At 39.7% G+C, this 13,565-nt stretch overlaps 1 protein-coding gene across 1 annotated transcript in view; it reads left to right on the plus strand.

The window, feature by feature from the left end:
- The window catches only part of LOC139723120 (fucose mutarotase-like), a 143,321-nt gene that overhangs the window by 45,638 nt on the left and 84,118 nt on the right, over window positions 1–13,565 (plus strand). The window contains exons 2-3 of the mRNA XM_071634389.1: window positions 9,679–9,747; window positions 11,763–11,833. Coding sequence (XP_071490490.1) covers window positions 9,679–9,747; window positions 11,763–11,833 — 140 coding nt within the window. The remainder of the gene's footprint in view (window positions 1–9,678; window positions 9,748–11,762; window positions 11,834–13,565) is intronic.

The raw sequence follows: 13,565 nt of genomic DNA on the forward strand, positions 1-13,565 counted from the left end.
CATATATATATGTGTGTGTGTGTGTGTGTGTGTGTGTGTGTGTGTGTGTGTGTGTGTGTGTGTATGTGTATGAAACTGCACTTAAACAAGTATTGTATAGTTATGTCATATATTTAGCGAGTCTAAATTTACGTGAATTAGGACTTCTTGACGACTTCGCGAATGGTTAAATATGTGATAGTGGAGAAAAGTACTGAATGGAAAAATGTATGCATTTATGTCACATTCATGTTGGGATCAGAGTCAACATTTTTGTGTATCTTTGAATTTGCGTTATAGCACCTGGCTCGCAAAATTTGTGAAAATATAAATGTCACGAAATATGGTGCGTGTACAGTATCTTGCTTTGATATGCAAAGTAGACTGGTGCAAGTGTCATTTTAAGTGGCATTCATGTGATGTACTAAGTGTAAGCCTCTTTTCCACTTTTCCCCTCACTAATGAAGTTTTTTTTTTTTCAGTGATATAAACCCATGATATCTCTGGTCGCGGGCTTTGTGGATGGATTTCTCTCAAAGCAACATCGTCTCATTTCACTCTCAGGTTTTGCTTCTCTCCCCCTCCCATCCCCCCTGCCCCATTTTTCAACTCCTGTTTTCCAGCACTTAATACATCCCCTTCTCACTTCTGGAACATTCTCGGCTGCAAAAGTATGTAATTCCTTTGTCAATGCTTAAGAGATGAGGGTGCTCCTCAAAATATGGCCAGAATTTATGGCCAATTGGACCAAAGCGCTCCTTGAGGGAACGAGCTGTTTTCTCACAGTGAGGAGAGGAGTCAACAGCAGAGACAATTACGCAGAGTGCTCGCGGGAGACGAGGACGGACTTTGCATTTGCGTAATGCAGCCATGGATTGACGTGTGTACGCTGATTACCCACAGCCGCGACAAAGCACTGTGCTTATATCCATCTTGGTACTTTCATTTTTTTTTTCTAAATTGCATTTCAATTAGCAGAAAGAAACAGAAAAAGCTGAATGCATAAAGAATGAAAATTGCCTGCGCCAACTCGTTATTTCTTTGCCCCTGCTGGAGGGGGTGGGCGTGGTGGGCATGTAGGTTTTGGCTGTCTCGTTTTATTTCTTATAGTTAATATTGTAAACTCCTCATCATGTGAAGAAAAAAAAAATATATTTGCAGTATTCAGCAGTGGTAATGGTCAATTTGCAGACCCCTGCATCGTAATCATTTAGTTTGCAATGTCCTGCAATATCTGCAACCAGCGTTAGAGACCACCCCCACACTCGAGTAGACCCAGAGAAAGTGCAAACAATATTGCCCTCGTATATTTATATCAAGAGTTCCAAAACAGAAAGGCCTTTTGCCCTACAAGCTCACTTTCCCCTTCATTTCACCCACCCCCCCCCCCCAAAAAAAAGAAGAAAAACAATACAGCAAGATAAAGGTTGAGCTGATATAGTGCAAAATGAAGATGCTATTTGAAATATCAGAATAAAAGATTGCATTTATTTCAGATGAGCATCTTTTCTTAGATGCGGCAAGGAAATCACAGGTGTGTATTTATGATGTCTTTCCATACGGTAATCTCAGTAATACCCTCATGCAGGCAACTACTGGTACCACTCAAACTTGCAGCAACGGGATGAGTTCATATTATGTTCTGGATTTCTGGGGTCATCACGACAGTTCAGCTACTGCGGTCTGATCATTGAGTGGGATTCTTGCTCGAAAGTTATGTCTGGAAGATTAGGTATCGTGTGGATGATCACCGTATGATACACAGGTTAAGTTTTTACCGATGATTAGCAATCATTGACAATTACAGTAGCTTCAGTATGAATGGACCTGCTGTTGGGATGATGTTGAGGTGACAATTTGTGGGCATCTGTTTCTCTGTGGTTAGATGTGACAAGTGCCAGTGATAACTGAAGATTTTTTTTTTTCATGTTCCAGTCACTTGATGGTGTAACCTTGGCCATGTGATGCAGAATTAAGATCAAAGTTTTCCCAAATGACCACAAAATAAGCCACTTTTCCCTTCTATAAAAGTCGAAAAGGGATAGCTGAGCATGGAATGAGTAGGCTGCATCTCTAGCAGCTTTCACATTTATAGGAGTTACTGGATTTTGCAGTGTGATGCAAACCAACAACAACAATAGCAGCAGCAACAACAGCAATGACAACATCATCAACAACAACAACAACATCAGCAGCAGCAGCAATGACAACAACAACAACAGCAGCAGCAGCAGCAGCAACGACGACAACAACAACAACTCAGCTGCAACTGAAGCGTTTCAAATCTCTAGACTGCAAATGCTTGAACCGAGTGGATGGACCCAGTATGGCTAGTTGCATCATGTGATTTAAAAAAAAAAGAAAAAAAAAAGATTTTTTGGCGTGCATTCACATTCGCAGCACAGGACAAAGTATTGTAAAGGCCGTGTCACACCAGCCTTGCGTGCGACTTGCAAAGAACAATTTTGACTACCCTGAGGTCCCCGTAGATGATCCGCACATGACAGTACCTAGCATGTATCTCAAAAGTAGTCCCCCGGAGGTGCGCACGCATATTTTTTTTACCCGCAACCGTGTTTAGGCCCTGTCACACCTTCCCGGGCAAGCTACTCGGGCTTGTTACGTGTAGGGATTTTCTAGCATACCGGACATTCCTGAGGGCGGAAAAGGATTTGTGCGAGTCAGCGCATGTGTCTTACTTGCTGGACGCGTTATACTTGCGAGTATACTGTGTGACCTTTGTACCAGTCGCGTGGGGGCTGACAACTCAGTGAAGGAATTCCTCTAATGGAATGGCTGAAATCTCACAGAATTTCATTATCTTGGCTGCATACGGGACTGCGAAGTACCTGCGTAGGAATTGCCTGGGAAGTACTGCCGCTAATTCAAGGGTCTCCTACTGGCGTTCTGCGTGGACCTCTACGGGCATTCCCGCGACTCACCCAGAAAAAGTTTTGGTCATGCTCAAAACTTGGCTGCGGTTAAATCGGACTTGCATGAGCACCTCCGGGCAACTACGCACTAGATACTGTCAGGTGCGGACCAACTGCGGACAGCTACGGGGAGTAAATTTGTTTCCCCGCAAATCAAGCTGCAGAAGTTCCCCCGTACGGTATGACAAGGCGTGAACGAAAATTGCAAACATTCTTGTTCGCCCGCTGAAAATCTTCTACGTGCTGGAAACTACCTCCTCGCCACAAGCCCGCGTAGCTTGCCCGGAATGGTGTGACACGGCCTTTAGACATTCCAACAAATATCAAACTTGACAGATTTTTTTTTCCTTTTTGCATTGCAATGCAGGTTAGAATTTTAGTGTCCATGCACAAGCAATAACACTTTTCACATCACTTTGCATGTAAATAAAATTTTTAAAAGTGTGAATTTTGGGTAGGCCTATGTATGAACCGGACTTTTTGTTTCAAATACCCTGGTAGGATATGATTTATAAATTGTGGCCAGGATCTGTCCCCGTTGGAATTTTCAAGAATCACTTTTTCTCCTGTGTCTTTTGCTTGCAGATATAGCAATTCATAGAATTGGAACAGATCTTGTAATGACCTTTCTCATTCATGCACCAAATACAGCAACCACCACCACCTCCCTTCCCCCCCCCCCCCAAAAAAAAAAAAAAAATCCCACTCCACTAAGTCAGATCCTGCCTATGCTCAGACAGAACGTGCCTGTATACACCAGGCCTTCATTTGGCGATGGGAGTAGGGAAATGCCGAGAATGAGACGGTATTGACAACTTTATTGAAATTTCAGAAGGTCATGTTTGTCTCCTCACAGCACTCTCAAAACAGAAAGGCTTCAATATTAACATAGCCTACAATTGAGGTACAATTAATGCTGACAGACATGTACTATTGTTTGCCCATTGGCACAAATCATAATCCCCCTCCTTTTGCATCAAACATAGATATATATGTGATCATATACATACGCATTCTTCTGGGACATACGTATTGTCTCAATCAAGTCTCGGGATACAATGATTGCTATTGCGTGGGAGGGCCTTTATTTTGTAATGTGGGCACAAGCGTGCTCCCAAGCTCACTGGTGTCCACAGTTTATCTATAGAAAATCTTAACAGAATATGAATTTGAAGAAAAAGATGTGTCAGACCTTCATCAGAACATGAGAAACGTGAGGGACCCCATCATCTTCTTATTGTGATAAAAAAGGAAAATTACTATCAAACAATCATCTATGGTCAATAATAAAATCCTGCTTTGCTGACTTCAAAACTTCATGAACTCATTTTAGTTGTAAAGTACATGTACAGCGTGTTATTGCTGTCCCACTCCAAAGTCTGACGAGTTTTGCCCATTGAGTTTGGAGAGGGTGTGTGTTTGTGGCATGACATTGAAGTGTTGATGACTTGAAAGTCCCCAATCCTATCAATCTTTCAAAGAATTAAAATCACACATGTATGTAAGTCATGAGCACCATGCATGTGTTTTGAAGCACATTGGATCTGAAGTGCTAAAAGAATGACAAGCCTTCAAGTAAGTATACTTTCCCATTATCAGCATTGTGTGGGAGGCTTGTAATGTGCTGGAGGAGTCTAGAGGGCTTTTTACACTGTGTTTCTTAACCCCGGACTTTCTCTGACCCAGGACTATCGTTAGTCCCGTACCAATTTTTTCAGCTTTTTACACTCGCCAATTAGTCCCGTACTATCTCTTGTCCGGGGCTAAGGAGAAAACTGACATTTTTACACTCGTATTTCTTAGCCCGGGACTTTCCAAACCACATGAATATTCATAATTACGCTGTGTATTGTACACGTACACGTACACGTACACGCACCGGCAGCACTTGATTACCTCGTTTCTGATTGGTCAGTGAGGGTCGGACTTCGTCTCCGTCGCTTAGCCCAGGATTATTTTTTCGTTCTGTTTACACTCACTTGCTTGGCACCGCAATTGCGGTGCTAACCCCTGCTATTTTGCAGGGCCAGATAGTACCGTACTATCGGTGGGGCTAGCCCACTTTGGCAAAAACGAGTGTAAACAGAAAGTGGGCTAAGGATAGTCCCGTACCAACGGTGGGGCTAAGGCCCCCCCTTAGCCCCACCGTTGGTCCGGGGCTAAGCAAAAATTTACAAGTGTAAAAAGCCCTAAAGTATCTTTCTTTTCTTCCAAGTGGTATACATATTCTTTGGAAACATTTATTTTGCTTGGGCTCTTAAATTGCTTATGAGCAGGGTGCCATGGAACCAACCAGTTCCATGGTTCCTATAACAGTGTAAAACGAGGAATGTTCGCGTGCATTTTGATTTCACGAATTTAGCGAGAGACAAGATTGGTGAAATTAAAATGCATGTGAACGTTCTTGTCTACACTATACGCATTGAATGTTAGAGGCAACTCGTGAAGATTTCATACCGCGAATAAGGCCGTCGGCTCCAATTCACGAAAATTTCATACCGCAAAAATATGGTTTACAGTACCCCTTTTAAGAGTCTCCTTTGGAGGTCATGCCATATTTACCTCAGACGATGGGAACTCTGAAAGATCATGGCGCAAGAGCACAAAGCACGAGTCTTGGGTGCGTCTGGTGTAAGTCTGAGGTAGAGGTCGCTGCTAGACAGCGTACCGCAAGTCTAGCACAACCTTCGGAGGTTGTGCTAGACTCTTATGAGATGAGGGACCTCAAAACCTTTTTCGGAGTGAACATAGCGCACACTTCCGGTGACCTGCGCTGCTTGAGGATGGAGTGCACATATGTGCACACGAGAAAGTGCTCGCCTCTCTCAAGGAGAAATGCACCACCACTGGTTTCCATAGAAACATATGTCGACCTTGTGACAGACGATCAGGGAGCTCTAAACCGGGATCTCTCGCACCCCCTGCTGAGTGCATAAAACAACAACGACAACAACAAAAATACTGGTTTTCATCTGCCATGTTCTTCAGAGGTCCTCCGGAGGTTCTCCGGAGGTCCTCATTGCCCACGAACACAACTGCTGCAGCAAGGGGTCTTAAGCCAGAGGAGATCCAGTTACTGTAAAACCGGAAATATTCCCGGCATTACATTTTTTGTTGGAGCACCTCTTAAACGGGAGAAAAAGTTGTCGCCCGACCCCTCTCAATTATGACCACTGTATAGTTTTCTGATGTGGCAAGAGTGACATCTTTTGTAGGGTACTAGAATCTTTATATGATTTGAAAACAAAAAATGATTGGGCAAATTGGATGTGCATTCAAGGGGGAAAGATTTATCTTACGTTTTTGTAAAAACTCTGATGAGAAATACATTGTAGGACTGGATTGCAGTGGAGAGTTATGCTCCTTCAGTGTGAGAGCTTAAGTGATATCGAGAGATTGTTGACCGTACCCACTTGAGACATTGTATTGCGTCCTTAAATGTAGAAAAAAGTGTGCTTGATGTCCAAGAGAATGTAGGAGATCAACTGCCATTGGCAATTGAACCAAAGCCAGTGTTTCATGTATAACTGTCCCTCTCTAATCTGTTAGTAAATTGTGTCTTGCGTCTTCTGTGTTCAAGCATCTATTGATCTTCTCATTTCATCATGGTTGTGAATTGATATCTCTGCGAGAAATGATTGTATATTAACAAAACTGGATCTGGAATCTATCTCTTTACACATGTTGACAAGATCTCTAAATTGCACTAGTGTCTCTGAAGCAAATCACCCACCATTTTGATTTATTTCTTGGAGAATGATTTGGTTTATGACACCATTGAATGTACGTCAATGAAAACCTGGCCAATCTTTTGATGGGATCAGTTCATTACATGTAAAAGTAGTATGCTTTTGTATTGGGGTGAGTTTGAGCCGAAGGCTCAAGTGAGCTATTGCGATCGCTCTTCGTCCGGCGTCCGGCGTCCGGCGTCCGGCGTCCGTCGTCCATCGTCTGTCGTACGTCGTGCGTAAACTTTTACATTTTCATCTTCTTCTTGAGAACCCTTGACCGATTTTCACCAAACTTGGCAGGTATTATCCCTAGGGGGATAGGATCTCAATTTGTTCAAGTGGGCACCATTCCCTACCTGGGGGGCCCCCAGAGGGGCCCCAAACCTCCCAAAATTAAGGAATCTTAAAAAATCTTCTTCTCTAGAACCAGAAGTGATAGAGCTAAGTTAATACTATGAATTAGTACATTGATGACTGTAGTTTCATGTTTGTTCATGGCAGAATCAGGGGTGCCCCCCCCCCTTGGGACCCAGGGGAGGGGGGTGGGGAGGGGTCCTAATGGGGCCCAAATTGTACATTTTCATCTTTTTCTTGAAAATGCCATCATGAATTTCCACCAAAGTTGGCACGTAGCATCCCTGGGGGAAAGAATATCAACCCATCGAATGGGCACCATGCCCCACCTGGGGGCCCCAGGGGCCTAAATTTGGACCGAAATTGTAAATTTTCATCTTTTTCTTGAAAACCCATCACTAATTTTCACCAAACTTGGCAGGTAGCATCCCTAGGGGGATAGAATCTCAATTCCATCAATTGGGCACCATGCCCCCCCCCCCCTTAAGGAATCTTTACAGATTTTCTCTAGAACTGGAAGTGATTGAGCTAAGGTAATACAATGAGTCAGTATATTGATGACTGTTGTTTCAAGTTTGTTCATGGGAGAATCAGGGGTGCCCTCCCTACCCCCCCCCCCCCCCTTGGGACCCAAGGAAGCGGGATGGGATGGGGGGGTCCAAATGCGGGCCTAAATTTTCATCTTTTTGTGAAAACAACATAATGGATTTTCACCAAACTTGTCAAGTAGCATTCCCACAGGGAGAAGATCTCAAAGTGTTTGAATAGGCACCATGCTTTCCTTGGGGGCCCCAGGGGGTCCAAACCTCCTAAATTGATGAATATTAAATAATATTTTTCTCTAGTTCAAATCAAAAGTGATAGGGCTTTAAGTCTTTTTTTCCGAAGCTGCATAATCCAATGTTCTATGAAGTACAGTGTACTTGGCAGGTATTTTTACCAGTGTGATGGAATATGTAAATGGACACCATGCCCCCATTCTTGAAGCTACCCCCACCATAAGTTTCCAATATTCTCAGGTAAGAGTCTGCAAGAATGCATGGAAGGTGAACTTGCGATACTCAGGTGAGCGCGTGACCCCGGGTCTCCTCTTGTTGTTGTTGTTGTTGTTGTTGTTGTTGTTGTTGTTGTTGTTGTTGTTGTTGTTGTTGTTGTTGTTGTTGTTGTTGTTGTTGTTGTTGTTGTTGTTGTTGTTGTTGTTGTTGTTGTTGTTGTTGTTGTTGTTAAGAATGGGGTGAAACGATGTGATTGATTGACACAAATTCATTTTGTTTTGTTCCTCTGTAGCGTGATTAACAATTGACAGATAATTCTTATGACGTTGATGAGAGTTGTCCATTATATACTTGCATCAGTGGCACAATGATAGGTCAACTTCACCAATGTCTTTGTGCATGGATGGATTTCAATCTAGATATATTCATCAGGATAGTTAATACTGTGTAATAATAAAAAATTGCTGTTGTCTTCATAACATTGAGACAAACCCATGAACAACTAAAGTGACAGATTATTTTCATATCTCCTGTAGATATTGCATCATGTATTAATGGTTAGACCATAATTTGCAATTCCGCATCAAGTTGACATACATAAAGTAAATTAAGATGAACAGAATGGTCGATACTTCACTACAATTGGATATAAAGTTTTAAAAATTGTGAAACTGGAGTTGCGCATGTTTGCACCAAATAAACATAAATTGGAAGACTTTATAATATCATTACATTGCAGTTCCCTCGTGTATGTATATACATACAACTTTTTTTCTTTTGTAATGTGAATGATTATTAAAGTATATTAGCTGTTCAAAGTCATGAAATTCTTCAGTCGAGATGTTTTATTCCAACTAATTGACAAATTGCCCTTCATCGACGTAAATAGGCATTGAATTGATCAGTGTTTTGGTAGTAGCCATGACAAAAGAAATCATGGGCATACAATGTATATAGTCAAGCAGGATTCGAACCTATGACCTGATCTCCGGATAGGTGTCTTATCCACTAGACCACCAAGCTTCTGCCTGACAGCCTGTGCTGGTTCTAATCCATGTAGCATGCAGCGGGTACTGTATATTGTAAAAGTGGTTTCTTTCGCGTACAGATACTTTCACAGTTTCCGTCGGTGCCGACTTTTTCGTGTGTGTTTAAATTCGCGGTCAGCAAAATCTGTGAATTCACAGTCGGCAAAAACTGTCTTATTTTGCACATGAAAACCCAAACTATAATCCAATTATTCTTTTATTTATTAAATAGAAATCAAAATTAAATACAGGCTTACCTGAAATTCCGTCTCTCGAGTGTGTACATGCTTGTACCTACATTACGCGTTATCGCTGTGTGTATGTTGAATGCGCGGAATCTTCGTGTGTGCAAGTGTGCAATAGCGTTGTAACAAGCGGCGAGTTCAAAACATTTTCGTGTGATGTTAAATTTGCGGTTCAACCTCAAAGCGCGAAAAGCGCGAAAATAAAACCACTGCGAAAGAAACCACTTTTACAGTAATCATTCAGTATATGAAATTCATGAAAAAAACATTTTAATGGAAAAAATTCATGAATTTGAATACTTATGCATATGTGTATGTGAGTGTGTGTGTGTTATTCATTATTGAGTAGAATATGCAGGAGGCTTAATCCATTCCTTCTCTCTTTACTTGTTCTCTCTGACATGCAAATGAAGTTCTGGGAGATGCCCACTTTCCAACCAGCTCCATCTGCACCCATGGCCCAAGAGAAGTACGAGCCGATGGTGAGTCAACCTCATCTGATTTCCTTAGAAAATAAATGAATAAATAAATGAATGAATGAATGAATAAATGAATAAATAAATAAATAAATAAATAAATAAATAAATAAATAAATAAATAAATAAATAAATAAAAATACATAAATACATAAATAAGTACATAAATACATAAATACTTAAATAAATAAATAAAAGACAAATTTATAAAAGCACATTTTGAAAGCAAAAAGTCTCATTCTTATTATTAAGTGTATTCCATTCAAAGACTTGCTTTTTTATGCATTTCACTTGTATACATATCTTCATGGAAAACATTTGGTCCAGCTTACAAGAAAACTTGCTGGAAATTAAGCTTACTTCATATAGCTCGAAGAAATGTATGGAGACTGGATTCTAAGCATCAAAACAGATCCTTTAGTATCACATGGATTTTTATATAAGCCTGATACTAGGTCCACAAGGTTACAAAAAAATTATAGATTTCAATACATGATACTTTATCAGCTTATCAAGATCTTGCAACTAGAAGTGTTTTCCTTCTCTTTTGCTTTTTTTTAAAGAATCTCATTTTCCTTCTCATTTTTTTTCTCCCTGTCTGTTTTTTTTTCTTTTTCAAGTCTTCACATCTCTGAAGAATCTCTGAGGATCTTCATTTATTTCATAATGTAAATCAGTTCATTATAAACTGAGAATTGATGAAAAATAACTAATCTCTGCATGTGATTGTTGAATTATCTATTCCTGTTCCTACTATTCATGAGTAAGATGTACTTCTCTTTGTCCTTTTTAAAACTCTGAAAACAATACATACAAGCAGCAGTTAATTTCGAAAGGCCAAATTGGTAATAGCTCTTCAATCTGTATTTTCTCTGGGGCTTTCCTCTTTTACTGTAGTAATGGCCCTGTTTCAGATAAGTCATCAGCTATCAACTGCATGTATTGATATACCACTCGCTAAATATATTTCAGGAAAACAGTGAAGTGTTAATTTTTTTATGAGAAGTTAAAAAGTATGTTCCACTGTCTTGAACAAAGGATTTGAACAGAAAGATGTGAAAGAGAGGTCAACAGAATTGATGAGATTGAATAATGCAGGAAAGTAATCGTGGAAAGTTTTGAAATATTAAAACATTGAGGTTTCTGAAATTGTCATCCACGTTGTTGTATTTCTCCTATTTATCATCTGTATGTGTATGTGTGTAAGTTGTAATCATCAGTTATCAAGCAAAGAGGGAATAGAAATAATGTCACTTATTCATTAAGCTGAAATGTTGATAAAAAGGGAATAGATGCTTTAAGCATTTTCAAAAAACAAAACAAAACCTGTGCTCAATGTATTTAGTGCATCAAGTGCGTAATGGGTTCAATTTGGCTTACAAAGACTAAACTGAATTGACATATTTTTCTGTTGATGGCCTCCCGATTCTCAAGTAGCCAAATGAAAATGAATGTAGTCCGTGTAATCTTGCCAACTGGGCATGCAACAAAACGGTTATTGTTATCGTTTATTGATATTAAAGCCTATCACACTTTCAAAGTCTTTGTATGGAAATCATGTCTTTATCCCCGATGAGCTTGAATCCACCCCAACCTACCGGAGAAAAGACAAACAAAACAAGAAAGTTGTTGTTTTGCTCGGCATCTCACCTCATTTTGTTATTGATTGTCTTCGGCAAATTCCCTGTTACCTTCGTAATCATCTTGCTCTCTTGTAGCCGAAATATTCCTGGAATGATGTTTACGCATCACTAATCATCATCGTAAAATGACGGAAGGCGGGGAGATCGTCCGTAAACACCGTCGCGTTGTCTCGTAAACACGTATCACTCCACTCTCCCTCCACTCCTCCCATCCTCCAAGTGCTAGTCTCCGTAAAAACTAACAATGACACCCAGGGTACTTTAATCATGCCCAGGCGAATAAATAAATCTCTCTTTGCCATCAATTTGATGGGAATTAGTCACAAAAACAAGATTTGCGGGGGTCATGCGTTGTTCCCCTTTCTACATGCCGTGCAGGTCACAGCATCCCAGCGTTACTGGACGCCATCTTGAGTCTGTTGCCACTGGATGCCTACGTGGACAGCCCCGTAAGTTTACGTGTCACCTTGATTGTTATTATGACCCCTTGCGAAATAATGGAAGGGAATTGAACGAACATCAGAACATAGCACATTGATTTGATTTTTGTATCGATCAAAATGCGTTGTGGTAGTCTAGGCAATACATGTACATTTTCCTTTTGTGTGTGTGTGTAAAATCTGAATCCAATTATTTATATGTAGTGTGTGTGTGTGTGTGTGTGTGTGTGTGTGTGTGTGTGGGTGTGTGTGTGATGGGGTGGATGCACTAATCATTAGAAACTCATTCTATATTAGCATGTCTAGTTAGCATATCTACTAGACATGTTGAAAATATGTCATTTCAATTACTATGAATTAATTGTTGATTTTGTTTAAAGAAATTATGTCCATTTTTTCCAAATTTTCAAAAATAGAAAACAACAACAACAAAGCTGCATATCTACATGGTCTGTCTGTTCATATTTCTCTCACACATACACACACACACAACAAACACACATATACACATTCACATAAATAAGTATAACATTATTGCAATTCGGTTTGTTTGTTTGTTTGTTGTTGGTTTTTTTCCAACTTTGTGTTGCCAGTGTCAGAATTCATAACAGAGTAATTTCTTTTTGAGTAAAAAGCATTGCATCCTCTTCACTGTTCAACCATGCGCAAGGACAAAGTACCAAGGCTACTGAACTGCCCTTTGTAACTATTTCCAGGTGATTTTTATATCAGGAAGTGACTGTGTATATCTTATGTAAACTCATATTTAGATTTCACCTTTGCACCATGGTCAGTATTAAAGGGTCATAATGTTAGATTTTATAAATTGTTTAATTTCAAACTGAACTTCGAATAAGAAAAACATGGAACTCAGTTCAGTTTGATTCATTTATGCTTCATTTCCATCCAAGAAAGTGTAATGAATACAAAGTACACATTCAACAAATTATATTAAGAATGTATAAGATATACAAGCCATGTAATGTAATGTGAAATATACGTTTAAATGAGTATAATGATTAATTAGAGAAATTATACATAGTCTACATTGCAATGGTGACAGAAAGTAGATATCATTCAAAGGATTAAAGGAGTTATCCACTGAAAAGTAAACCTTGTATGACATTGACCACTGGAAAAACAGTATGCCATTAACATGTATATCCAAAATTTATCTTTGTACAATTCAAAAGATTAGAGAAATTCAGATATGTTCACCTAACAATGATATTGGCTGCAACCACAAGTATCAGAAAGCTGAGGTGATTTTGTCATCTGTCAACATCTGTCTACTTGGTTTAGGCACAGAAACTTGAAATCATGTTTTTGGTGGGCAAGCTCCCCCTCCCAAACAGTTAATGTTGCTGTTGAAGTTATTGCAACTAGACATTAAAGAATTAAAAAAGAAAATACCAATGGAAAGAATGCATTTTTTTTTCATATACATTTCATAAATTAGCAAAGAAAATATTGTGAAGGTATGTGTACGTAGGCAAATAGGAGATTTTTAATGCTATGACATCTTCATCACAGCTATTGTGCAAATGTGGTTCCTGTTTAGTAACAATGCTGTTTGTATAAATATGTAAAACTTATGACTCCAAAACTTGCTACTTTAGGTGCAATTTGACAAAACCTCTACCATTCAGTTTTTTTTTATTTCCCCCATTTTTCAAACCAACCTAAAATTGGTTTGGAGTTCTCTACATTTTAATTGTCTTTTGTGTACCTGTTGCATTTC

The sequence above is a fragment of the Diadema antillarum genome, unplaced genomic scaffold, assembly GCF_040938485.1.
Source record: "Diadema antillarum isolate AM-2024a unplaced genomic scaffold, OU_Dant_1.0 scf00000181, whole genome shotgun sequence".
NCBI lineage: Eukaryota > Metazoa > Echinodermata > Echinoidea > Diadematoida > Diadematidae > Diadema > Diadema antillarum.